The sequence below is a fragment of the Siniperca chuatsi genome, linkage group LG15 (assembly GCF_020085105.1).
Source record: "Siniperca chuatsi isolate FFG_IHB_CAS linkage group LG15, ASM2008510v1, whole genome shotgun sequence".
Lineage (NCBI taxonomy): Eukaryota > Metazoa > Chordata > Actinopteri > Centrarchiformes > Sinipercidae > Siniperca > Siniperca chuatsi.
In genome coordinates this window covers 16,168,321-16,194,497 of record NC_058056.1, presented here as the reverse complement: position 1 = coordinate 16,194,497, position 26,177 = coordinate 16,168,321, and the positions used below count along the sequence as shown (strand labels likewise).

Genomic DNA, 26,177 nt, shown 5'->3' with positions numbered 1-26,177 from the left:
CAACAAAAGGTGATATAATGTAAAATGTGTGTGTGATATTCAGGTTGTTGTAGTGTTTTGCCCCCAAAAGTCCAAAAAAACTGCTTTAATTTTGTTTTAAAATGTGTCACTTGAGGGAGTTACAATCACTAGTTCAAAATTCAGATTACTGTGTCAGAAGACTGCCTGGATGGATTATGTTGCAAAGGTTTATTTACTGCAGCAAATTGTTAACAACCAACAAGGGAGGCTAATCCTCTTCACATGAGGGTGGAGACTAACAACATGGAGCTTTCCCACCCTGAGACACCATAACAGGAGAGGCCACACATGCCTCCACTGTGTCTACTCACTTCTTTCAGCGCAGCCATCACCCTATGCACCCAAACCTGGAGAGAGAAGAGAGGGCATGTAAGGGAACCTGTTTTTTTCTGTGAAGCAATGCATATCTGTCAACATCAAATTATCTTTGGATGGGACAAAAGAAGAGCCTTATTCACAGTGAATATGGGATAAGTGAGCATCAAAAAGAAGTGGAGTTTGTCTTCCATCTCACAGGTAACAGTGCAGATAACAAAGGAGGAGGATCAAACATGCAACAGGAGAAAGGAAGGAGCAGGGTGAGATGTAGACACTGCACTGCACAGTCAGAAGAGAGGCCTGAACTTGGCTGTGCAGCTAGAGTAAGAATGAGGCACATTGGTTGACTGGTAGCTGGGTGTACAGCACAGAACAAAACTTCAATCCTGACCTCACTTGGCACCCACAATTGCTGGAATGAGAGGCAGGGATTTGCTGTGGGCACCCAGGAAGGAGGAATCTAAACTGAGAGAGAAAGAGGATGAGTTAGGCAGTCGGAATGATATGTAGAGGCGGACACACAAAGAGGCTGGGTGTCAGTGATCAACTTGGGGGTGACTGTTGGGAGTAGTTATCTGGTCCAGGCTGGTTGGCAGATCCCCAAGTTTGTTCAGCTGACAGATGAGAACCCAGAAGGTGGCTAACAGGATGAGGCTGGGTGGCCACGTGGCCCTGCAGGGATTACAAGCAGCAAGAAGAAGGTAAAGAGATTAGACTCAAAACGGAGCCTGCTTTTTTAACCTCGTCACTGTTGTCACACTGACAGCGTAGAAGGAAACTCCTGAGCCAAAATTCCATCTGTTCCTTCCTCTACCTCTCCTCCCTCCCTCTGCTCATCCATCCATGCAGCCACCTCTATTATCTACAGGGATCCAATAGCATCCAGGAACTAACTGCTGCTGAAGAACTGAGCTGGAGCACACATAGGAGTGGACCGGACTCCCTCCCAACAAGCTGAAGACCTTGTAAGCACTGATGAGAAGACTTTTGCACACTCTGCCAATGGACTTGAGATAAAGAGATCCCGGATTTAACTGTTGCATACAACTGTCTCTTTACAAATGACAACTTTGGGCTTGAAAACCACATAAATTAGCCCATCATGCTTTTGAAGTCAGGACTATTCTTCACTTTGTGTCTGTTTACCCTCCAAGCAAGTCGAATCAAAGGTAAAAATCCGGTGGGAAGGCTTCCTGTTAACATATTAGAGATTTTTCTTTTAGTTATTGCCATTGTATTATGATTGGAGAAAGAGATGCTGTTTGTTTTCACACAGCAGGTTTCAGTAGTTGCATGTATGAGTGCTGGACAACTCTTTATGAACAAATTTTCAACAATCTAACCATTTAATACAGCTTTAGCAAGTACAGATGTAATTCTGTTAATCAAATACAAAGCCAATGATATTTTTTCTACACGCCTCTTTTACACACCTGCCACAAGAAGGACTGAAAAGGTCACATTACTTTAACTTTAGTTGATGACAGATCATCCTTTGGTGTAAAGACTTCATCCACTTGTCATGAATATTCACTATGAATTATTGGGCAGAGACATAATACTGAGAAAGATAACATCATTTCACCAGTGATAACATTTGCGCCCGTACTGGTTGTCTTGTTCAGTGTGATCTGCCCGGGTGAGCTCATTATCCTCAAGGAAACAAAAGGCATTCTGTTCCCAGTGTCGCAGGACGCTAATCTTTTCTGGCTTGTAATTCTGCTGTGAGGCCTTTTTGCGGCTGCATTAAAGCCCACTCAAACACTCCCTCCTCTCGCTCAGGCCCTCGTGTCTCTGCATGTGCAAATCAGGCTTCAAGCTTACCGATTCCCCACAACCCATTCAAAAGTTGTCTTGGTGGCGTGACTATGAATGAGAACACACATGATTTGGCTAAATTTCATGCCACCTTCTGACCTGCTGAAATTTTTGGAAGTGGAAGATTTGTCAGGTGAATGGGTCTGACTGACGCTAAACTGGTGAATATCTGTCCACAAAGCTACAGGCTACAATGTCAGAGCCCACACATTCTTTGCATGTTCTTGGTGTCGGGCCAAATGTGGATTTGAGGAAAACAATATTGTTCATTGTAACGGCTTATTATTTATGTTTAATACTGTGGTTAACAGTTTTTTCTTTTCTTGCCCTGTCAAGCAAATCATCAATGAATGCCTGCGTTTTTAAACTTTTTTGTGTCTTAAATTTTAAGTTTAATTCTAATTTGTGAATAATGACTAGTAGCACATCAGGCATGCACATTCCTACTTCAGTTATGCTTTGACAGTTTATAGGAGGTGTACACAATGTTAACAACACATACCTATATAATGCAATGCAATAACCACCATAAACTATGACTTATAATACTGCTATAGGGTTGAACACACACATCTCTGTCAGTCTCAACAAAAGATCACTTCACAAAAGGTAGTTTGTTTGTTTAGTAGCATCCACAGCTACTCAACACAACACATATTCTACGTGTTCACAGAAGAAAGTAAAATTGTGAAAGTACATGTCAAGCCAACTTCCAACTTCCAATGACATTATGACAATACAATGTGTGAGAGCTACAATAATGTTTGCATTTCAGCATTGAGTTGCTTACAATGACATGTAACATCACATGTTTAACAAAATAGAATGAATCACTGTTGAAATCACATAAATATTATTTTTAATACTATCATTTATGTGGCCATAGCTAATTAATTAATTACTTTAATTATTTGTAATTCTCTCAATTATTTTATGTTTGATTAATTAATTTAATTAAATATGTCAGAAAACAGTATATGGAGTCCATCGCAATTTTCCCACAGCCCAAGGTGATATTTACAAATGTGTTGGTTTTTTTGGACCAACAGTTGAAAATCCAAAAGGTATTAACAATAGTTTACAATGATATATAACATAGAAAAGCAAAGACTTATTTTCCAAATCCAGCATGTTTGGCATTTTTACGAATTTTCTGCCGATCAACTAATTGATTAATCAACTAAGATTATTATTAGTATCATTTTATCATCACTGTATCAGTGTAATCAGAATGATCAGAATAACAATTCAATACTACTCTTTCACTAATGTTTTACATCCATACACTATTATCTGCTGTAATACTGTATGTATTAGTTAATGTTGCAGGGCTCATGTGTTGCATTGCATTAGCTTGTACACGTGTTTATGATATTGTATCCCACTCATGCAAATGCAAATACAAACACTCGACACTCTCTGGATTCTTCCTGTATTGTTCTTCTTCTGCTTGTGGTACAGTGTTGGACCACAAGAAGCCACCATACTGGACATGACTACGTTTAGTTAACACAACTCAATGTCTGTCGCAGAGATGCAGAAATAATGCACAAAGTCCCCCTAGTCTTGTTTATCTACACAAAAATGCAGCATCTCAGCAAAAAGCTCTGTGTCTGATGCCAGTGTAACAATGATTATATTATTTATATTCACTTGCTCTTTTAATTTTTCTGTAACCTTCATTCTGTTCCCTAATCCAGAGGAGGCACAGTTTATTATTTGTGTCCATTGACCTTGAGTCTGTGTTTTGGGGCTCATAAATCCTGGCTTATTGTCTTAAAAAGTCCTGAGAGGTTTGCCACCTGGCATCACAATGAGTGTCTTTCTTGTAAAATAGCTTTATTCAAAGGGGTGATTGTGTTAGAAAGGGTTGACTGGCACATTGGCTTATGTAATGGTGTGGAATTACCTTCCTGTAATGCCTCACCAGGCACCAGGTGACTGAGCTTGTTTTTTTTTTTTTACTAAGGTGATCAGAAAATTAGGGCACTTCTCCTCATAATGTGTGCAGCATCACAGTGATATCATTTATGGAAATAGGCCTGTCAGTGTCATTGTTTGAATGTTTTCATGTGGTAGGATTGTTTTTGTTAACCACTAAAATCACCTGGGTATCCTCCTGTACATCATTTTAATCCATTTAAGGTTTGCTCTGCACGCACATACTTTTTCAGCTGTAATCCACATGCGTGCAGTTCTGCACAGTCACACCTGGACACCACCCAGTACAAACTCATCCTTACACTGTTGGCCACTGAGCAGCTTCAGTGATGCAGCTTGGGTCAAGTCACCCAAGGGCATCTCAGCAACTGAGATGCCCTTGGGTCTCCTTAAGGAGAAGAGTGTGTTACTCACTCGCTCCCTCTCCACACATCTGTGCACTTTCCCAGCATTCAAAATGATATCCTTCAAAGTCACAAGCCAGCACCTCAAAGCTTCAGGGCTACAGCAGCGAATTTAAAAGCTCAAATCACTCAATGCACCTTTAAAGATACAAAATCACAGAGAGGATTTATTTCTGCTAAATTGTCTCAAAATAGTCTCTCAGGGACCCTCCATGTATAATATACTTTTCACTGCAAAGCCAGATGCTATTTAGAGGCAGTGTCAGCACAAGCAACAGTAAGAGGGCTGGACAGGTGCCATTAGGTAATTTGTTGGGTTAAGTATCTGTCAAATTAAAAACTTCTTAGTGGTAGTTGGTCTTGACTGCCTAATTCCTGGATACACACTACTATTTAAAGGGTACACCAGTGATTTAGTATTGCACTTCTTGGGGGACTTGCAAGAGAAATTAAAAAAGAATGGTCAAAATTGATGCAGCAGAGGATACATAATTTTTACAGTGATGCACTGTAGCAATGGGTCATGCTCTAAAAACACTGGATCCTACACTTCCTATAATGCAACATGATAGCGTGTTTCATCAGACTCACCATGCCTGGTCTTTCAAACTCTACAACCCCAGTTCATAAAACAGGTTTTCTGTTAAAATCTCTCCAGCCCAATCTCATATAACCCTGATGACATCACTGTGACATCATCAGGGTTATTGTTGCTGTTTTCACTGGATGAGTATCACTCCTTGTGATAATTAAACTGATATTTGTGTGTAAAATTGGTGGAGTTCCTCCTTTAAAATGACACTGTTTTGCTTGTGATAATGCAAACTTAAAGAGTATGTTGTTGCCAGTAAATACTATTTGCAATTGTGATTCTGCTTTCATCCATAAGGGCAAAGGCACCATGTTTTAAATTAATGTATATACCGTTATGTTAGATAAGCAGGATTTTCACCAGCATCCAAGAATTTTGTGTTTGCATCATTTGCACCAAACTAATATACACCATTCAACTCACTCCAAGTTCAGTATGTCCCAATTTACAGAGCAATTACTACAAAGAGTGCTTTGACTTTGTGTTGTCACCCCTCAGTTGTTAATTGTAACAATCAGAAACACTTTGAGTGAGAAATCTCACACTTTCATGGTAACAACACAATTTCATCTACTTAGCACCAACAGTGCTCACATGTTTACTCAGATTTCATGTGCTGAATACTGTAAAAATTAGGTCACATTATTGTATTTCATCCTAAACTCATAACTTCACTGACTGCTCTTACAGACCTTCATGACCACGGTTTTTCTGGACTCAGGGATGTGAAGTACCGACACTTTCTAGAAGCCTCCAGACCAATCAGACACACCACAAATGTCAGAGCGGAGCAGGACGGACATCGGACGAAGAGGTCAGCGCTCTTCAGCACAGGGGTCAAAGTGTGTCCCCAGGAGACGATGAAAGCAGTCATCGGCAGCCATCGGACCTATTACAAACTCAGAGGTAAACGGAAATGTCCGCTGTTAGACCTTGATGTGAGCTTATACTGTAAATGAACGCTAACTTTATGCATAGTTATGATTGAACATCTTACAGTGAAATGAATAAGCCTTTCCTAAAACACCGACTCTGTGTCAAAACAGAGTAAAGCACTTCATCAAACAGAGATGTCTTAGCAGGACAATTTGCTGTCTGCTCTGATGTTTTTTTTGCAGTTGGAGCTTTTTGGGAAGAGGATAAAAAAGATGTTTTGATATTCTCAGCTGTGTATGATACAAACACATACATGTAGCTCAATATAGATGTTTGTTGTTTGTCTTTATTGTTTAGCTTGGTGACGCTGACATGATACCACTGAAGCCTTTGTACTGACTTTAGGGATACACATATTGAAGCACTTGATAATGAAGTTATATGCAAATATCCTTTGCCCGAGAGAGATGGATTGTGGATGATTTACGAGGCAAAGATGGCCACCCTGGCAATTGCCTAGTAATTCAAATTGTTCCACGACAGCTGCTGTGGCGTATGATTTTAAAATGAGGCAGATTAATTTGGTGTATTGGAGGTAATGGCATTGCTCCAGAAATGAGTTTGTCAGAGAATAAATTTCCCACAGGCATCAAGATATTGGACAATGTGAAGCTTGTTTCCACCATAGAGGCAGATAAAACATACTGTTGCTTCAGGGGGGTCTTTGTGCTCATGATTTTAATATTCACAAGAATGTCACGACTTAAATATACAGTTTTACATTTCCTGAAACAGGCATCACTACCTTTTAGGGTTGTCCCAATCATATCATGTTGAATCTATTTTGTGATTTAGTGTAGCATTGTAGACTGTTGTGTGCTGTGTATTCATATGTAAAGCTGCACGGAAACATTTCTCTGAGGGGAATAATAACCTAATCTTATAGATAAATCGCTAAATCACAGCAACCTCATCACATGCAGAGATGCCAAGATCAATACCAATAATCCTCTAAATCCTCACTTATTTGATTTCTCCATGCTGTCATTTCCATCCTGTGTACCCTTATTGCAAATATATGAAATGCCATGTCCAATCATCCTTTGTGGGGGTTTAACATAAGATTAGATGTCTCATTCATACTTATTTGTGAGTTTGATGTATTTTCTGAGAAAAGTCAAAAGAAAACATTCACAGAATTATGTGATCTCTCTTCAGTTTGTCAGGAAGCGATTTGGGAAGCATTTCGGATCTTCTTGGACAGAGTCCCAAACTCAGAGGAGTACAGAGCCTGGGTCTTCACCTGCCAGCATGAAAACCTCTGCATGGACGACCTGGCCCAGAACTTCAGCAGCTCTCAGGAGCACCTGGACATGGTGGCCCGAGTGAGTCCAGCACCGACACAACCCAAATACTTTGACCGACAAGTCCACTTTTATGTGTTTCATAATACTGCATGGCTGCTTTGTCACTCTTCAGTGTAAATCTGTGATAGTTGAGGTCTTGTCTCTAATTTCCAGAGAGTAGCCGAGCAAGCTGAAATTGAAGGGTATGTGCAAATTTCCTTCTTAAATTTTCTGTTAAATGTGAGTTTCTTTTGTGTATATGAAGTAATTTCTGTTTTTAAACAGACAAAAATGGCAAATATTTATCAGCGTTTTCATTTCCACATGCAATGAAAGCATCAGACGAGCTATTAACACCTAACAGACAGACATTCAAACCAAGCTAAACCTTTGCCACCCTAACCCGAAAGAGAGCTATTGAGGATATTAGACAAAAATAAAATATGATTTTTAAGCTTAAGAATTCTTCACTAACTCACAAATTTAGACAAGCAAATGTGCATTGTCATCCAACTAAATTCCTAACAAATGTTTTTATTTCCAGAGTTGTCGCTGGAACCCCAGAGCCAGGAAGAGAATGTGAGTTGGACACTAATGAATCAATACTGTTCAATAAAAGCAATTGAATTACTTTAAGAACATAACAGCTATCAATAAGTGAACTGGTGAGTTGTTTTGTCTCAGGCACCTGGACACCTCCACTGATTCTGCTACCAACTGAGGCTGACGTGGTAAGTTAACCCACAAAGTTTCAGAATCATATGACTATTTTGAATATTTATTAATAATCTAAGCACAGACAGAATCCGGTGGCACTATAATCTAATAACGTCATTTGGCTTTTCTTTGCCAGATCCAAGAAGACCCCAACATGATAAAAGAGAACTATGAGGAGTACATTGTTGAGTTTAGCGTCACCATTGTGGACCCGACATACACTAAGCTGCTCAGTGACCCAGAGTCTCCACAGTACAATGACATCACACAAGAGCTCACACAAAAGGTGAGAGCCAGAGTGTGAGTTTACAGACCCACAGCAAATGTTAACAGGCCTCTGAGCTGTCTGCTTTACCTTTCTACAAACACAAGAAGGCCCTTGATAGCAGAGCTACTTTTAAAAAGCTTAAAAAAAATTACAATAAAAAAAAAAAAAAATCTTACTGAGGGTAATGAAACACTGAAATTCTATAGGAAAAGTAGCAAGTGAGATTTATTGTAGTTAAAATGTGCATGTATTATTACACTTTATTTCAACAGCTGTTTTATCACTTGGAACCTCTTCGCTGACAAAATTACCTCCTCTACTCGGCCTATATTCTTACATTGAGATCAATGTGATTGCCAGCTTCTAAGGCATTGTATTGTTACGGGTAAAACTCACTGATTGATTTAACAGCTTTAAGGTTGGAACCGAGGGACTTTAGGTAAGACTTCTAAATGACCACAAGCCTGAAATAGTAAGATCTCATCACATAGATTATCTTCGACTAAGAAGGCATTGACTTTAAACACAGCTCTTAAGAATCACTTCTACTGGCGTAAAACCATTAGGTCATTTCTTTTTTAAAGAAAACTTTAATGTCTAGTGTGCAAACATTTTATTGCCCTATTTAACAACTACTGTTTTTTGTTGCTTATTCTGCTAGAGTAAGAAACAAGAGTAACTGCATGTCCATATAGCTGTCATGACTACTACCAATTCTTATTACTTGCATCGTCTTACCTGTTGTCAGTTTGCCAGCCACTAATTCTTCCTGTCATTTCAGAGCCTGCTTGCCCCCGCCCTGCAGTAGTCCTCAGTGTTTCCACCTCTAGCTATCACCTGACTTCTACACCCAGATACACACCTGTTCCCATTTCCAATCCCCTAAGCAGCTCCCTGGCATATACTGTATACACAGGCCTCTTCACTTTCTTTTCCCTGCCAGTTTTGCTATAGTCTTAATGTTCAGCCTTCTTGTTACCTGTTTTGCCTGCTTGTTATGACCATATATCTGCCTTTTTTGGACTTCTCCCTACTTGCCTTTCCCCTTTTGTTTTCCAGTTTTGATAAACCACCAGAACCAAAACCAGGGAGGTAGTCCTAAACAGGCAAACAAATCCAACTAGGTGCAGGCAGGAAGTCCAATAAACATGCAAAAGGTCAGGTAGCCAAAAACAAGTTCCAGAGTTCAGGTTTCAGGTAAGCAGGGTAACAGAAAAAAGAGGCTAGAAAGCAAGAATATGAACTAACTTAACAATCTGGCAGTGAACAATGAAAGTTGACCGATATATATATGGGGAATGCGTTGTAGGTGAGGAATGGGCAGAGTAGGCCAGGTAAATGCAGGGCTGATGAAAGAAGTGGGAACAGGTGTGTAGATGGGTGAGGCAGTCAGGTAATGGGGAAAGGAGGGAAAGTCCGAGGGCATCTGGTGGACAGCATGGCAGGTCTAGGGAGTTGGAGGAAAGTACATGGCCTGGGAGAAGTGAGCAGGGGCTGGAGACAGGGACAGAGAGCAATGCAGAGGGCTGGGGATGGGAGAGTGTGGCTGAAGAGATTGGACTGAGGAGCAGATTGTGACAGCAACACAGAGCCTATACAGTAGCATGTGTACAGCAATTAATTGTTTAATCATTTTGTCTATAAAAGTTTAGAAAATAGTGAAAAAAAACTATTACAATTTCCCACAGTCCAAGGTGATGTCTTAAAATGTCTTGTTTTGTCCAACCAACAGAATATCTCAAAGATTTTCACTTTACTATTGTGTGTGACAAAGAAAAGCATCAAATTCTCTCATTTGAAAGACTGGAACCAGACTGGTTTGTCATTTTTCCTTAAAATAGTTGCCTATTCATTTTCTGTTGATTGACTTATCGACTAGTCGACCAATCGTTGCAGCTCTAGTGTACAGTAAATAATGCAGCAAATTAACTATGTTGTTTTTATTGGCTAATCTGTTACTGTCCAACGAAAACTACTATTTTTTGTGAAATAAGAAAAATAGTAGTAGTAGTAACGTCTGTGAAAATGCATTTCTTAAATTATTCATTGGGTTTTAGAGTTTTATAAGCCTAAGATATAGGAATGATGCGGAAGTTTCTAAACCCATAAAGCAGCATTAATCCATCAGTTATAAAATCACTAAATATTGAGATACATTTTACTGGACAGCAAACCCCAACACTGCAAAACAGAATGATTGGAGAGAAAATGCTCATGTTTCTTTCACATCTATTTCATTTTGACTCTCTTGTTTTTCTTTGTATAGATGCTTCATGTGTTTGAAAAAGTTCCAGGATTCAAAGAGATTCGTGTTCTGGGATTTCGGTGGGTTGAATCAAGTTTTACTAAAGGTTTGGCACTATAATTGTGCTTTGTAATAATGACTGATTTTGACAAAACATCACAGTAAATAAGATAAGAGACTCAAAACATAAATTTCTTATACTTTTCCCTTGAAGTGACTTTTATTGAGGAGTTTTATTGCTCAAGTCTCAAGAGAAACCATAACATCCCCAATATAGCCTCTTTTGGGGTATGACTCAGAAATCTCTGCCTTAGCAGACATCCATTACCAGTGAGGTCTGTCTGGGTTTGTGACATGATTTGTTGTGTTGATCAGCTCTGAGGACGTGTCTGTGCGTTACGCTGTGGTCTTTAATGGAGAAACAGAGCTCAATGATGAACCTGACGGTCTCGAGGAGCCTGACACAGAGACACACGAGGATGTAAATGCTCCTAAACTGAAGCACATCATCGTAAAGGCCTTAAAACAGGAGTCGTCACTACCGCTGGACATACAGACGCTCAGCTTTGAGGCTGGTAAGCATAATATTATACTCACATTTAACTGAATAAAATATTAGGTTAGAGCTCAGAATAGGTTTTTAAAGCTGTATAAATGTTTCAACTCTTCCTTTTCAGTAACCACAGTTTATCCAGTTGCGGAACTTGGCATGAACCCTGTTGAGAGCATTGTATCTGAGGACGACACCACACAGGCTCCCACAGAGGACAGTACTCCCACCCAAAGTTTCTTCCCCACTGTGGCAGTGATAGAAAACTCTTTGGAAGCTTCTACAATCAAACCAGAAACACACACCTTTGTGCCTCTCATCCCAAACATCCTCCCAGAAGCCACTTCTGCCGCCACTGATGAGACCCCTTTAATGGCAGCAGCAGAGGAGGAGTCCACAGAAGATACTGCTGAGGAGCCTAGTGACATTATAACACCAGGTACAAAAGTGGAAACTATCACAGAGCAGGAAGAGGAAGCAGAGCTAGAGGTGGAGGAGGAACATGATGATGGAGGTGAGGCTGAACCCGAAGAACAGTTGACAGACGGTACCAATACATCAGGTTAAATTTTGTTTTTAAAGCAGGATGTTGAAGTTCAATCAGACAAGACAAGTTTAAGAATTCAAACCTTTATTGATTAACCAAACATTAGATTGTGGTGCAGATTTAAAAGCTGTTGACAGAAAACAGGAAGAACCTCAGGACTGAACTACAACCTAACCCGTACTTTGCCATCTTGGTCTGGTTTCTAAGTTTTGATTCTGCTGATGGTGGGAAAATGGTGCGAGGATGAGCTCATTGTTGTTATAGTCAGGAGACGCAAAATACAGGAACAGCTGATTGGGGTATATAAAAAGAACACATCAGCAATCTAGAAAAGTAAGAAGGAGAAGTAAACTTTAAGCTTACTTGTGCAGATGATGCCAAACCAAAAGAAAGAAATGACTAAATATTTTAAAGCAATTGGATAAAAACAGGAAAATAGAAAAAAGCCAGATAGTAACGTATTGAAAGAGGGAGTGGAGAATGAAAGAGTAGAGGGAAAACAATTAACTTACTGACTGAACCTAAACTGTGCTTTATTTCATATTACCATTTAACCACACTTTATTTGATTGTTTATATCTACACATTATACCCTAGCCCCATTTTTAATAGCAACCCCAACCCTGAGAGTAACTTTAACTGGGTAATAAATATTTGTCAACTTAATTTTACACATGAAACTCCACTAGACTCAATAGTGAGTATCAGCACTGGACTGTCCAAATAAAGTGTGTGACCTATTTCATTTTTTCTTTTACCCACGCATATCTGCACAGAACACCCACCTCTTATTGGAAATGGCAGTTCAATTAGACTTGGTGGTTTGGTTTTGCACATGGAGATGCTCCCTGCTGAGGCAATACATCATATTAAAACCCATTAACAAGCAGCGGCCTGCCAGTGATCGAGTCATTACAAACTCATGCTGTGCAGCCAAATTTTGTTCAAACCTGCAGAACTTCATTTTATATTCTAGTGGAGTTTCCAAAGACACAAAATATGTCGGGCTTGTCAAGCTAAATTTTGGGGAACAATGTGTATAAAATGATGCTCATCTATTTGAATTTGATAGATCGGTGCAGCCACAATTAAAAAACAAGGAGTCTTAATATTATGGGTTTTAGTATTTCACTCATTGGTGAAATGAGTTAGATGAGAAGATCAATGCCACTCTCATGCCTGTGCATTAAGTAGAGCCAGGGGTTGATTAGCTTAGCTTGAAAATTCCACCTGCTAGCACCTCTAAAGCTCACTATTTTATCTAATTTGTTTAATTTGTAGACATACAGTAATGTCAAAAGGGAGAGTTACGTGGTGCAACTGTTTGTGTAACTAGCAGAGACGCTAGTTGCTTGGCAACCTCACTCTAACGGCAAGAGTCCGCAAAGTAACTGCACTCGGCTATTGTTCGACAATAAATCATTACAGCACGTAACTTTCCCAAAACCCACAAATTATTATTATTTTTTTTTACATTCATGTTCGTGTTTGAATTAAACAAACAAGATTAAAACATGCAAATTATTGAGCTTTAGAGGTGCCGGTAGGAGTATTTTTTTAACTTTGGAGAGAGTCAGTCTAGCTGTTTCACTCTGCTTCCAGTCTTTATGCTATACTAGGCTAATTGCTGATTAAATGCTAATTACAGAGTGGTATCAATCATCTTATCTGGCTTTTGGTCGATCAATATTTTTAAAGGGAAATGGTGGAAGCTGTGTGTCAAGGTGTTAACATAGAATAAATAGCACAATGGCCGCAGAGGAGGGGGCTTTGGCCAACAGCAGCAACAGCAAAAAACAGTCAAATCATCAAAGCAGTGGTATACTGTATAATGGGTTCTGGTAGGCTACCTGTCAGATGAAACAGCATAACATGATGCATGAGTGGCCTGCCCAAATTGCAATCATACCCATATATAACAATTAGTGTACCTGTATATTTTTTTCATGCACAAAATAACTCCTTTAATTATAAAACCACTTTTCGAATATGTTTTATTTACAAGAACCTGAACCAGTTGATGGGGTCCCTACTGAACATCCAGAGCAACAGAATGAGGACCTTCCCTTGGCAACTCCAGACTCCCAACCAGAAGAAGAAATTACTGAAACACCTCCAGAGCTTAACCTTGACCTTCCAGAGTCTACATATCCCACGGTTACTGATATATATGTCATAGAAGTATCAGTCCCAGTCTCCACACCATCATCTCATGAGGATGCTGTCCAGGGCACTGAACCAGAAACAGATGTGGAGCCTTTGCCATCCCCTGCAGAGAGCGGCGAAGCTCCCGAGGACATAGATGAAGCTAGTGGAGGGGACAGTGGAGTGACCACAGTCTCAACAGACCTGCCTCCTGAAAACTCAAACATTCAAGAGGATGAAGGGTCAAGTCAGAACGGGACGGAGGCGGAAGTGACCAAAACTCTGGAAGAAGAGAGTGGTAGTGGATTCCCCTCAGAGTCTGACGAACGCCCGTACGAATCCACGGCTGCACCGGCCATGAGACAAGCCAGCACCCCTCTGATGGCCGCAATGGATAAGAACAAAGAGTTAGTGGTTTTCTTTAGCTTGAGGGTCACTAACATGATGTTTTCTGATGACCTGTTCAACAAGAGCTCCGCAGAGTATAAGTCACTGGAGAATACCTTTCTTGAGCTGGTAGGTACACAAGCGTTTATGCTGGATATCATGTTGCTTCATGCTTCATTCTCATATTTGCTTTGGTAGTCCAAGCTTAAATGTGTGATAGAAGTACATTTGTGCAATATATACTGTTAAACTTTGGTTTTGGATTAGATTTTTAGTAAGATTAAAAATATTTTAGAGTAGTCCCAGATTGGTGCTTAGTCTCAATCTTGTTGTCCTGCACAAGTGAGGATGCACTTTGCAGTAAGCCTTATCCTCACTTCTGCTTTTTTTAATTCCAAAAATTTACAGTAAATTATAATAAGTTTATATTTTTTCTTCAATAAATTCATTTTTTTTTAATAAAAGTGTGATAAGGCTTTAAGCAATCGCCAAATTCTTGATCAAATCTGCAATATGCTAATGCTTTAATTTCAGATGAGCTATTGTGTCAACAGTATAAAGAATTATTCTGTTTCACTTAGACTCAGCACTTTGGGTCCAGAAACTCGCCAAACCCTGGAGCTTCCAGTAAATCTGGGCTTAGGAGACAGACGACTTTAGCCTCAATACCGGTATTTTTTTTTTCCATATTGGAACTACATCTCCAATGCCTCAGAGAGAGCATATGACCTTTCTATTTTTTAACTAACCTTTTCTGAAATGCAGTATCTAACAATCTGAAAGCACCTAACATTTCTGAAATAGTCAGCTTTAGTTTTCAGCTTTGCTTTTGTCCTTACATTAGACATTAGACCTTCATGCTGCAGCTGCTCATGTCCATTGGTTTTATCTGTGAGTCTGGTTCTAAAATTGCTTGCTATGGTGTGTTTTGCCTTCATTTTTTAATTGTTTTGGCTTTTGTAGGGATTGTTTAGATTCTGTTTGACTCATATTTCAGCAAGTAATTTTGTAAAATTTGTGTCTGCAAGAGATTTGTCCAAAGTTCTGGGCTGTCAAAAATAAAAACAGACAGAAAGCGAAGCAAATTTTTGCCTCATGTTAGTCGTGCCAATTTGACCATTGGACTGTTTGTGCAGTCTATATTTATTAACCACAAACAGCTAATGTACCAACTGTACAGATAGAACAATAGCATTTGACCATGTGTGCGGTCGGTGCGTGCTTGTGTGTTTGTGTTCATCTCAGCCTCTGACTGATCTCAAATCTCACCAGAAACTCCAGTTCTTTCTGTTACTTTCCTCCAGTCTTTCTCCTTTTTTCGTTTACCATCGACTTTATAGTTGTGCGTTTAAAATTCGCCTCGCATTCTATCTGGACACAAATTTAGATGAGAATGTTGACAACACTCATATCTGTCCATTCAATATGTAGCTGGAGCCAGCAGCCAGTTAGGTTAGCTTAGCATAGAATAAACACTGGTTTATGCAAAGCAACACTGGTTGCCAGGCAACCTAGCAGTGACAACAGGACTCTGAGAAAAAAAGAAAGAGTCCCCCCCCCCCCCAAATCACAAATTGTCATTTTTGTGCTGGTAGGCAGAGTTTGTTACCTTTGGATAGAGCCAGGTGAGCTGTTTCTCCCTCTTTCCAGCCTTTATTCTAAGCTAAGCTAACTGGCTGCTGGATGTAGCCTCATATTAAGTGGACAGACATGAGAGTGCCATCGATTTTCTAATTCTCGGCAAGAAAGCAAATAAACATATTTCCAAAACTATTCCTTTAAAACACAACTTTGTAAGTAAAACAACTGTTGTCATTTCTTTGTACAGACAAGCTCTCTGGTGTGATAAACTATAGAGATGCTGCTTGTTGAAGTTGCTTTGTATCATAATGTAGCATGCACTGATTATTGTTACAACATTGACTAGTGTGTTTGTACATCTTTGAAGCCTTAAAGATAAACTTGCAGAGTGAGTGAATGAATAAATAAATGAATGTGGAGCAGAATAATGTGATAATAGGCTTAGTAAACCTAACAGGAAAGCTGTGCAGCTTTATGCATTTTGTGTTGCTAAAACTGTATTGCTTTGTACATGGTAGAGCGCAAACCAGCCCAGGGTAGTCTGAATCATGAGACCTGGGTTTGCCTTAGTCATTGTAGGTTTGTGACTTTTGGTAAGAAGCTTTAAGTAATTCTGGTCAGTCCAGCACCACACACATGCTATTAATGGTTCCAATCTGTTTAGTGTGACATCAGGTTTGTGTGGACATCTGTATGCATGTTGCAGTAGCTTTACTTTGTTGGTTATCTGGTTTTATAGACATACTATTTGTATTTCCTACTATAGGCAACAAGACAATGAAATAAAATAGATCAGAGATTGGTCAAGGTCATCTTGTTTTGGAGCCTTTGTGTGTAAATCCAATGCACATACTTGTAATCAATGCTGGAATGTCTCCATTTGTTTCATTTGTTATGGCAAATAGGCTGCATTGCTCTTTTTCTCTAAATAAGAGTTTAAAATTTGCATTAGCTGCAGGCAAGCAAATGAGGACTGTTTCTCTTTAAACCTGCACCTATTAGCGTACATCAAAGCAAGAAGCATCACTTGACATCCCTATTTAGTTTCAAAGCTTACCCCGAGGTTGACTGAGGGGACATATTTTTAGGCTCGCTCAGAGGTGCCCTGCGTTCTGTGTTATGTAAAGGCCTCAGCCTCTAACTGAGGAGGTGCATCAATACAAATTGGATTGTGTGTTTGCTGCAATGCCAAGGAGCAGAGGGAATGTGAGCTACTGGGGCAGGTGGGCTTAGTTTTCTGATAGAAAGTGACGAGCATTATAAATAGTTAATGCGTTATTTTTTGATCATTTCTCAACAATTTTCACTTATTCATTATAGTAGTTTACAAGACTGTGAAAAGTTTAGGTTTGATGATTCATGGTATGAATTTGATCTGTTTTGATTGATCATTTTTCTAATGAAGTTTTAGACCATTTTCATGGCAGATATGGAAATAATCAATGTCTGCACTGGATCAGAGAATACAATATTAAGTAGTAGGTATACATAGACACAAGTTGCAAGCACAGATACACATTACAGACAAAAATCCAAAGCAATAATGAAAATAATACTCCATCTCCAATCTTTAATGGTTGCCCAAACCGTGGTTTCTGCAGTTCTCCTCATTAATCGATGTATTTAGCTTCCTGGCAAAACTAATGTGATCAGATGTTTGAACTGGTAAGTATTTACCGTATACTCTCTATTATCACTCTTCAATTAGGAATATTCAATATATCTTCCTTTAAATGGGCTATTTAGATAGAGAAGGGACACATTGAGACAAATATTTCAAAGTGGTCAAAGCTGGTTTATAAATCACTGAAAAATAGAAAGAACAATAATGAAGACATGTCAAATAATAAACATTCTGCAGCCCATTTAAATGGACATAATGTAATGTTTTCCTGGATATTGGACCCAATTTGTGATACTCCCCGTTTCCATTAGTGTCTCTCATATATATATATATATATATATATATATATATATATATATATGAACCATTAGCCTCCAGTGGCTTGCAGTTCCCCCTGTTTGCCTCTGCCACACCCCTACATTACTCCTGTACCTACTGGTTTGTGAAGCAACCAATAAAATTGGATATGGAGGTTGGAATGACTTTATTTTATTTAACATTTTCACAGCAGCATAATATTCCTTGTGACCTTTATTTTTTTTGACATCAGAGAAGGGATGTTTCATCAGGTTTTCCAAAACAAGAACCAGTAGATACATGTGTAACCTCAGAGAAGCATATGTGACTGTGTCAAAGACTGAAATTATGGTTGTGTTTGTGCCATGCTGTCTACATTTCTTTACCAAAGCCTAGTGTATAAAGACAAGAAAGAAATCTACAGTATCTTATTGGTTCCTTAGTCCACAATACAGACTGCACTGAGGTTTGTTGTGAAAGAACTCGGCTTTGACCTTGTGTGGAAGGCAATAGAGGTACAGATAAGTATCTAATCTACAGTGTACATGTAATACTTGACATTTTGTATTGAGACACATGGATGACCAAACAGCAAGCTGTGTGCCCAGCAGTACTACGGGCTGTTGCCCATTTGTTCGGGATGTTGGACCCTCTCGTAGCCTATACCCCTTTTTTCTCAGAGACTATTAGCTATAGGGAATTAGCCCTCAGTAAACTGTCTAACAGTGATAAGTGAAGAAAACCGATCAGAGCAGAGCTCCTTAAGGCCTCTTATCTCCCCTTTGACAGCAAGGCCAGCTAAAGCATCATAATCTCTACCTCTCACACTGCTGCAGTTTGATGTTTGCCTCATCTGTAGTGAACATCATGTGGCTGGAAGGAGAACGGTTCAGACTGATGAACATTGATGCAGGTCCATTACTTGAGCTGGTTGACTTCCTCCCTGCCTAAATATCACCACTGTCATCAGTCCAAGTCCACAGTCTTAATTGATTGGTTTCTCAGTTCCCAGAGTCTGTGGGGATATTTTTAAATGCAACAATGTGGAAAATGGTAAGGTATGAGGTAAAATGTGACTGCATAGATTTGATTTTACTGCACAGGTGTTGGTGATGCTGTGTACTGTACTGCCTTACAAAGGCAGTCAGCAGCTATCAATCTCGGAACCCATCGGCTATCATCTGATGACAATTTAGCCTCTGGGGGCAATGGATAATGTTTCGGGGCTTCCGGTGTAGCCAGTGGATATCCGGATAACAGATATCTGGGCCAAGACTTCCTCTTCTGTGCACTGGCCATTGTTTACAGTCCGATTCAAAAGGGTCCACCTGCAGCACCTCACACCTCCCTCCTCAGACCTCTCTCCTCAGGCCCCTCTGACCAGCTAAAGTTATAGTGTAATTAAATGACCACAGACGTACTAACTTGCAAGATATCTAACAGTATAGGCCTATAATAATCAAAATAATAGAGAAAGAAAACCGTATGGTGTTTTAGTATAGTAAATTGCTGATCACACGTCATAAATGTATAAGAACAGCATTTGCTGGAAAGCTAGATGCTGATGGCTAATGAGCTACCACATGCTGTATGCAGTAAACTGCAAGCTAATTTTAGCTTACTCGCTAACCACTATGGGAAATTATGGTAGTAAGCTAATAGGCTAGAAAAGCAGTGGCAATCGGCAGTGCAGTAGTGCCCCTGCCTTTCTAAAGTCAGAACAAACTTTCAAATTAGGCCTTGTAGATCTAATATGCATACCTGCCAACATTTAGATTTCAAAATATGGGAGTTAACAGCTAACATTAACTTAGCTAGCCCGTCTGCCTGCACCACACACACCCCTTGGATCGGGGTGTGGGTTGCCAGGTTGCGGTAACAGATGAGTTGAAATTGTATGTAGTGTGTGGAGTGCGTGTGTAGATTGTGTTTCATAGATGATCTGGCAACTTGGGTGACGTCAGAAAAACATGAATATGAGTGAAGATTCAGCAACTGGATTGCTTATTTTTCGTCTCAAATTTGTTCTGAAGCACATTTTGGTGGACTGCTACATAAAAAAAAGTTTAAGTTTACGTAGCCTACTTCATACAACGGAACCCTACTACTCATGCTCAAACCCCATTGGCTCACAGAACTGGGGCCTCAGGAGGGAGGACTGCAGTTGGATCGTTCTCGTCTGATTAGCAATCTTGGAATCCATCGGCTATCGTCTGACGACAATTTGAATGCAGATAAATTTTAAAAAAGCTAATAAAAAGTTAATCTCTAGGGTTCCGAGATTGATAAAAAGCTAAATTGTCTTCAGACGATAGCTGATGGGTTCCGAGATAGCATTTTGGCCAGTGTGTTTTGCCTCTTTTGCTCTCTACACGGACTGTTTACCTGCATGCAACCACAGCCCACTCAAATGTGATTGGTCAATACTACTTGAACTACAAATGGAAACCAGAACGCTTCTGATACCAAAATCTTGTCCTTTGCCTACAGATTCTACATTCACATGCAGATATCTGTTTATAGAGATTAAGCAACTACAGAAACAGTGAAGTTTGAAGGGTCTTGGCCAAACTGTATAACAGAGACAGTATAGAAATTGTAAAACCTTAATTTTATGTCTTTTTAGGCTGATTGTTAATAGTCTTTACACAAAACCTAAACAAAATGTAGATACTGCAGCTTTCTTCTCCATTTCAACTAATGAGTTTAATAAATGAATTTACAATTTAATACATTTAGTATGTGATTTAATGATAGTGTTTGTTAAACCACATCAAATCATGTTAATTCCACAGTCAGACGCTGCAGAGACGGCTGCTACTCTGCTAAGCTAGGCTAGTTCACTTTTAGCAGGACTAGTTTATCTGGTGTTAACTCGGATACTAAGATGTTGGAGCATCACAATTGATTTTTTTCCCCATAGTAATTGATATATGACAAAACAGATGTCATAAAGTCAAGGAATCTGGTCTGAACACCTATGTAGTTCCTGTGTTTTGGCTTTGTATTGCAGAGTAGGTGGGATAATTCAGAGATATTTGACCCAACAATATAGCATGTATATGTTACTGTTGAAACCAAACAGCATGTATCATAGATTTCTTTTGGACTCGAAATAGCTTTGATGTCATGCAAGTCTTTGCAAGTTTCTGATCTTCACATTATGTGTTCTCAGGCTCTTCTGTGACTAGAATTAGCATGTTCTGTGTTCTTATACTAATGCTTATAAACCTAACCCTAATTTTATTCTGGATCTAATTACACAGTCAGTGCAGTAATGGCAGGATTTCATGCTTGCATCAAAATTTAATTATGAACTATTCATAGCATTCACACTGTAAAATGTGACCTGAATAATTCAAAATCAGCCGTGCTACAACAACCTCAGTCCTGTCATTGTGGAAGAAAAACCACACGTAAATGTGGTCTCTGCTGCCCTGGTCTTCCTCTCAGGAGGATACAGATCTTTACTAACGCTTGACACTGACATAGATCTGACATCATTTCATTAACCTAAACATTCAAGGGGAAATCTTTGTCCTCCTAGGATCAAGAATGTTTCCCTTTTTACCTTGTACAATGAAATCAATCTTGCTTGAGTGTTGCTTTTCAGGAACATTATATTTCATGTTCTTGCTACAAAAAAGTAGTTTTTCTCACTCATCACTAACAGCACAGAAAACTAATCTTTTCAAATGAGAAAGTTCAGTACATTGTCTGAAAAATTACAAGAGAATAGTTGAATAAACTCATTACATTTAAATTCATTTGCTTTCCTCTTCCTTCCCTCGCAGCTACTGCCATATCTACAATCCAATTTGACTGGATTTAAGCAGCTGGAAATTCTCAACTTTAGGAATGGCAGTGTTGTGGTAAACAGCAGGATGAAACTGGACAAACCGGTACCTTATAACGTCACAGGAGCTGTTCACTGTGTGCTTGAAGACTTCTGCAGCGCAGCATCTAAACGGCTTGACATCGAGATTGACAGTCGCTCCTTGGAAGTAGAACCAGGTGAAATGTCCTTGCTTGTCCAGTATCATAAAAACACTCTACACTCTCTAAAGGTAGTGAGTGTGTGTGAGTGAAATGTGGCAGTATGATTACAGGATCCTATGGAGCCCTGGAAGCATTAAATATTACACTTTAAACCCTGGCTGTGGCCTTTTCCTCCCGTCATGAATACTATGGAGAGAGATCTATGTTTGCGCATCGGCTGGTTAAGCCCTTTAAGCGGTTCTCACTATATACACTTATCTTGTGGCCACAAGATAAATACAATTAAAACTAATTGTATCTCGTGGGCACGCAATAGCATTTCTTGGCCTCAATATACATATTTTGTGATCCTTCTGGGGCTCCATAGGATCCAGACACCTCATGCATAAAAAATCCATAATCTGTTCATGCAGTGACATGCTCATTAATGCTACAAGGTCAGAGTTCCTGTCTACAACACCCATCCTCACTCTGCTGTCTTTTGCAGTATAAATCTGATGCATCTTTTTGCTTGGAAGAGTTCACGACTGTATGTGACCTCATTAAACACACCTTATTGAAAGCAGACACCTTCATTCACATCAATCAAAATGCCCTTTAATTTCTCCTCTGAATCTGCAGACAGTGAGAAACAGGCGGACACTGCATTAATGATAATGAGTTGTCTCACCTCTCTGGTCTGTATTTCTTCTACGCCTCTCTTCCCGTCTGCTTCTCCTCTCCTCCTCTCTATTGGTTTCAGCTGACCAAGCAGACCCCTGTAAATTCCTGGCCTGCAATGAGTTTTCACGTTGCGTGGTGAACAGTTGGACCGAAGAGGCAGAGTGTCTGTGTGATCCGGGCTACAGCACCGTGAACGGCCTGCCGTGTCAGAGCACCTGCACTGTGCAGCCAGACTACTGCCTGAATGGAGGCCTGTGTGAAATAATCCCAGGGCATGGAGCCACCTGCAGGTACACATAAGCTGACAGATGACAGAAAACACGAACAACATGACCTGAGCTTGTTTAAAGGTTTTGTATTTTAAACTAGAGAAGGTCTATTTACTGTACATTCAAAAGCATACCTTAAGTCTTTGCAAATTCCTTTCTGTCTGGCAGCCATTACTTTGCATTGCTCAACATATAGCCCTGAAAATTACATATCTGACTCTAACTAATCAAAACGGCTCCTTATATGCTGCTTCAGTGTTACGTGTTTTTCATTTCCGGTTTACAGTTGCGCAATGTGCATACTGTTCGGAAAGCAATCAAAACTCTAGTAGCTTGCAGCTGCAATGTTTTTTTAAAGTCGCGATCTAGAGATCCTCTTGCTTCCATAGTTTGATATATTCATGTTGAAACAGGATGTTGCAGCAAGGGATTATTCAGTTATTTAATTGGAAAAGTGGATTTATTTGGAAAGCTTGGAATTGTGAAAAACAAAATCTGTGATGATTTAATTGGTTGGCAATTTTATGTATATTTATGACTTCATCATGAGGTATTTATTAAAGTTAAACTATTTTCCAGAAGGTAGAAGTAATAATTATGTACATTTCTTCTGTACCTGGCAATCAAAGTGATATATTTTCTTATCTCTTTCAGATGTCCTGTAGGTAAATACTGGCACTACCATGGAGAACGCTGCAACGAGCTGGTGTCTATGCCGGTAGACCCTGCCTTAATTGTAACCTGCCTCGTGGGAAGTCTCTGCCTTGTTTGTGCCGTGATTGGCATTTTGATTTTCATTAACAAGAAATGTATAAACACCAGAAAGGCTTTAACTTTGGTGTAAGTACAAGCTCTTTTATTGTTTATATTTTGAACCATTTTTGTTACAGGGTGTTGCTTTTGAAGTGATTTGTGATGTTTTGTGTTGTATTTTATTCACCACCTAATTTCCTTTACATTATAGGCACACACTTGCTCCCTATGCCTTTGAGAATACTTTGAGGGTGAACCCAGTATTTGAGAATGATGATGGTGTCTTAACTCAAGTGTCCACATTGCCATGTCCTTCAAGTTCTGCTTCTTCCCAATCCCAACAGTCTGAACAAGAACATTTTGCCTCAATTGAAAATATACATCTGAGTATTGAGGTACACTGTGCTGCACAGCACAAAGAACTAAACTGACTAAACTACTAAAATCAAACCTTCAACTACAGTACAGTATACTAATAATACACTCTAACAAACTCTGCAAATACTTGTCTTGTTTTCCTTGCAGCAAACTTAGTGTTCCTCTCATCCTCCATATGTTTCATCTTTGTCTTGTCTTTAGAACTTTACGTTCACCATCGAAGTTGACAAACTGTCCGATGTATCTTTTAGTATTACTTAAACAATGTTTGAAAGTGTTCAGTGTGGATTTAATGGTAATTAAATGTAGATTCTCAGTAGTTTCTCAAAGGCCTTGATCCATAGAATCTTTTACACGATCCACAACTTTGAGGCTTTGTGCCAAATCCAACAAAGGTGTATAGTTTTAACACTGAACTGCAGCTGTAGGTATAATCCCCTGTAGTGGATCTTTCTTTATGCTATTGGTATATTGCCTGCTTTCATTCAAATTGCTTCTGCGTATCTGGTTGAAGTGCGTCTGGTTCTATAATATATTAATGAAGCACACTGTAAACACTGAGCCTGTCTACTCTCTCTCTCTCCACAGATCCCCAGACAACTCTACACAACAAGATCAGAAAAGTTAGTCTCAGAAATGGTGGACTTCCATCACTGTATACCACACAATGAGGTGAGGACCAAAGAGTAAAATCTGATTGTTGATTTTGTAGATTTAAAGATACATAAAACCATCATACCAGAAAAGTTAAAGGGAAAAAATATTGGGACTTTTTGGGTGCTATGATGAAACAGGAAACGTACAAAAATAGTATCATCAGAGACCTCACACTTTAGACATTCAATATGCATTATATATATATATATATATATATATATATATATATATATATATATATATATATATATATATATATATATATGTGTGTGTGTGTGTGTGTGTGTGTGTGTGTGTATATATATGTGTCTGTATATATATATATATATATATATATATATATATATATACACACACACACACACACGTATTATATAATGAATGTTGAATGTCTAAAGTGTGAGGTCTCTGATGATACTATTTTTGTACGTTTCCTGTTTCATCATAGCACCCAAAAAGTCCCAATATTTTTTCCCTTTGACTTTTCTAGTAGGATGGTTATTTATATATAATATGGACTATGGTTTAAGTGTTGCTGATATTCAATAACAATAACCTTTACATCAAATATTTTACAGCTCTATGATGTGTGCAAAGGTAAAACATCTGTGCATGTACTATAGTCCTTGCTGATTATTCACTTACAAGCCAAATCGCTGTTGACTTTTGAGCATTTAAACAATAGCTTTAACATGATCTAAAAATATCATTATGGGAAAATGATCAAATATTAACCTTGAAATGATTTCCATGTAGAAAAGTCTCAGTGCTCAGTGTTGATCAGTGCTTCTGCAATGTACTTGGAGCAATGAAAAATAGTCTCTTTCTTGTGTTTAAGTAAATATTTGATTGATTTATACAAAGCAAATATCTTGTAGATATAGTTACAAGGGTATTCTGTCATTTATTGTTTGACTCACCTAATCTGAAGTGAGCTATTTTTCATTCTCCCTCTCGTCTCTTTTTAGATGTGGCGACGACCAAATGAATTCAGGACATGCTGTGTTTTAAGGGCATCAGATAACGAATGTTTTGAAGTAACAGTTCTTTGATGACACCTTGTTCGTCTGAGGAGCAGCCAACACGGTGACACAGTGCAAAACACGAGGTAGCAAAGACTGAAGTTGCTGTTTAAACTGTATATGGGATGCTTGATACAGTAGACCAGTCAAATGGTGTTAAAAGTGTTGAGATGAATTGTTCATAGTGATGAAAGTGTCTTGTTAGACAGAGAGCTATGGATATTAAGGTGGACTTAGGTTGTCTTAAAGTGGAACCTAATATTTATTTTATATATTGAATGGTAGGAACATTTCCTGTATACCCTTGGCAAAGGTTGTTCTTTCCTCACAATGAGGTATTTATTATTTACAAACTGATACACATGGTGGTATCTTAAGTTTAGACTGTAAAATGTTGTTTATTTTAATGCTTAACCATTATTGTGTCCCAAAAACAGAATGAATGAATAAGCCATTGACTTGGGTCATGACATATTGTTTATAGAAATATTGGCTGCTGAGATGTATTGCTATCAGTCTGTCCTATTCAAAACAACTCTTCCCACTAATCATCGATTTGGACTCTTTTTTTTATTTTTTACACATTTTACATTTAAAATAAAAAAAATAAAATGTTTTTTGCATAAAAAATGTGATGTTTTGTTTGTTTTTGAATGCTCAAAGATGGTTAGGTCTATCTAACTGAGCCAGTTGTGAAAAAATACAAAAAAATGTATTGATGAGTTAAAGGCTGAAGTCAACCACCTTTGTGGGACAAAA

General features: G+C 38.9%; 1 protein-coding gene and 1 long non-coding RNA gene across 6 annotated transcripts; one reads left to right on the top strand and one right to left on the bottom strand.

Annotated features, from left to right (window-relative positions):
* Positions 1–227: 227 nt before the first annotated feature.
* On the bottom strand, positions 228–9,689 carry LOC122861732. The gene is made up of 4 exons (XR_006374561.1): positions 9,040–9,689; positions 5,787–5,993; positions 731–804; positions 228–368 (listed from the first exon to the last, which is right to left on the bottom strand). It is a non-coding gene; the product is annotated as an uncharacterized LOC122861732 (long non-coding RNA).
* Positions 362–26,048, top strand: impg1b (interphotoreceptor matrix proteoglycan 1b). Of its 5 annotated transcripts, XM_044166555.1 has the most exons (19): positions 362–1,508; positions 5,785–6,000; positions 7,189–7,355; positions 7,491–7,519; positions 7,861–7,895; positions 8,001–8,047; positions 8,170–8,319; positions 10,568–10,626; positions 10,922–11,121; positions 11,224–11,610; positions 13,649–14,304; positions 14,757–14,846; positions 21,472–21,691; positions 22,419–22,629; positions 23,263–23,448; positions 23,573–23,756; positions 24,328–24,411; positions 24,975–24,993; positions 25,365–26,048. In XM_044166555.1, exons 1-19 carry the CDS (start codon positions 1,442–1,444, stop codon positions 25,382–25,384), a joined length of 3,027 nt encoding a protein of 1,008 aa, XP_044022490.1. In that variant the 5' UTR covers positions 362–1,441; the 3' UTR covers positions 25,385–26,048. The 5 variants fall into 5 exon arrangements, 4 of the variants coding, with proteins under 4 accessions (XP_044022490.1, XP_044022489.1, XP_044022491.1 ...); XR_006374560.1 differs by lacking the exon at positions 23,573–23,756; XM_044166554.1 differs by lacking the exon at positions 24,975–24,993.
* The last annotated feature ends 129 nt before the right edge of the window (positions 26,049–26,177 follow it).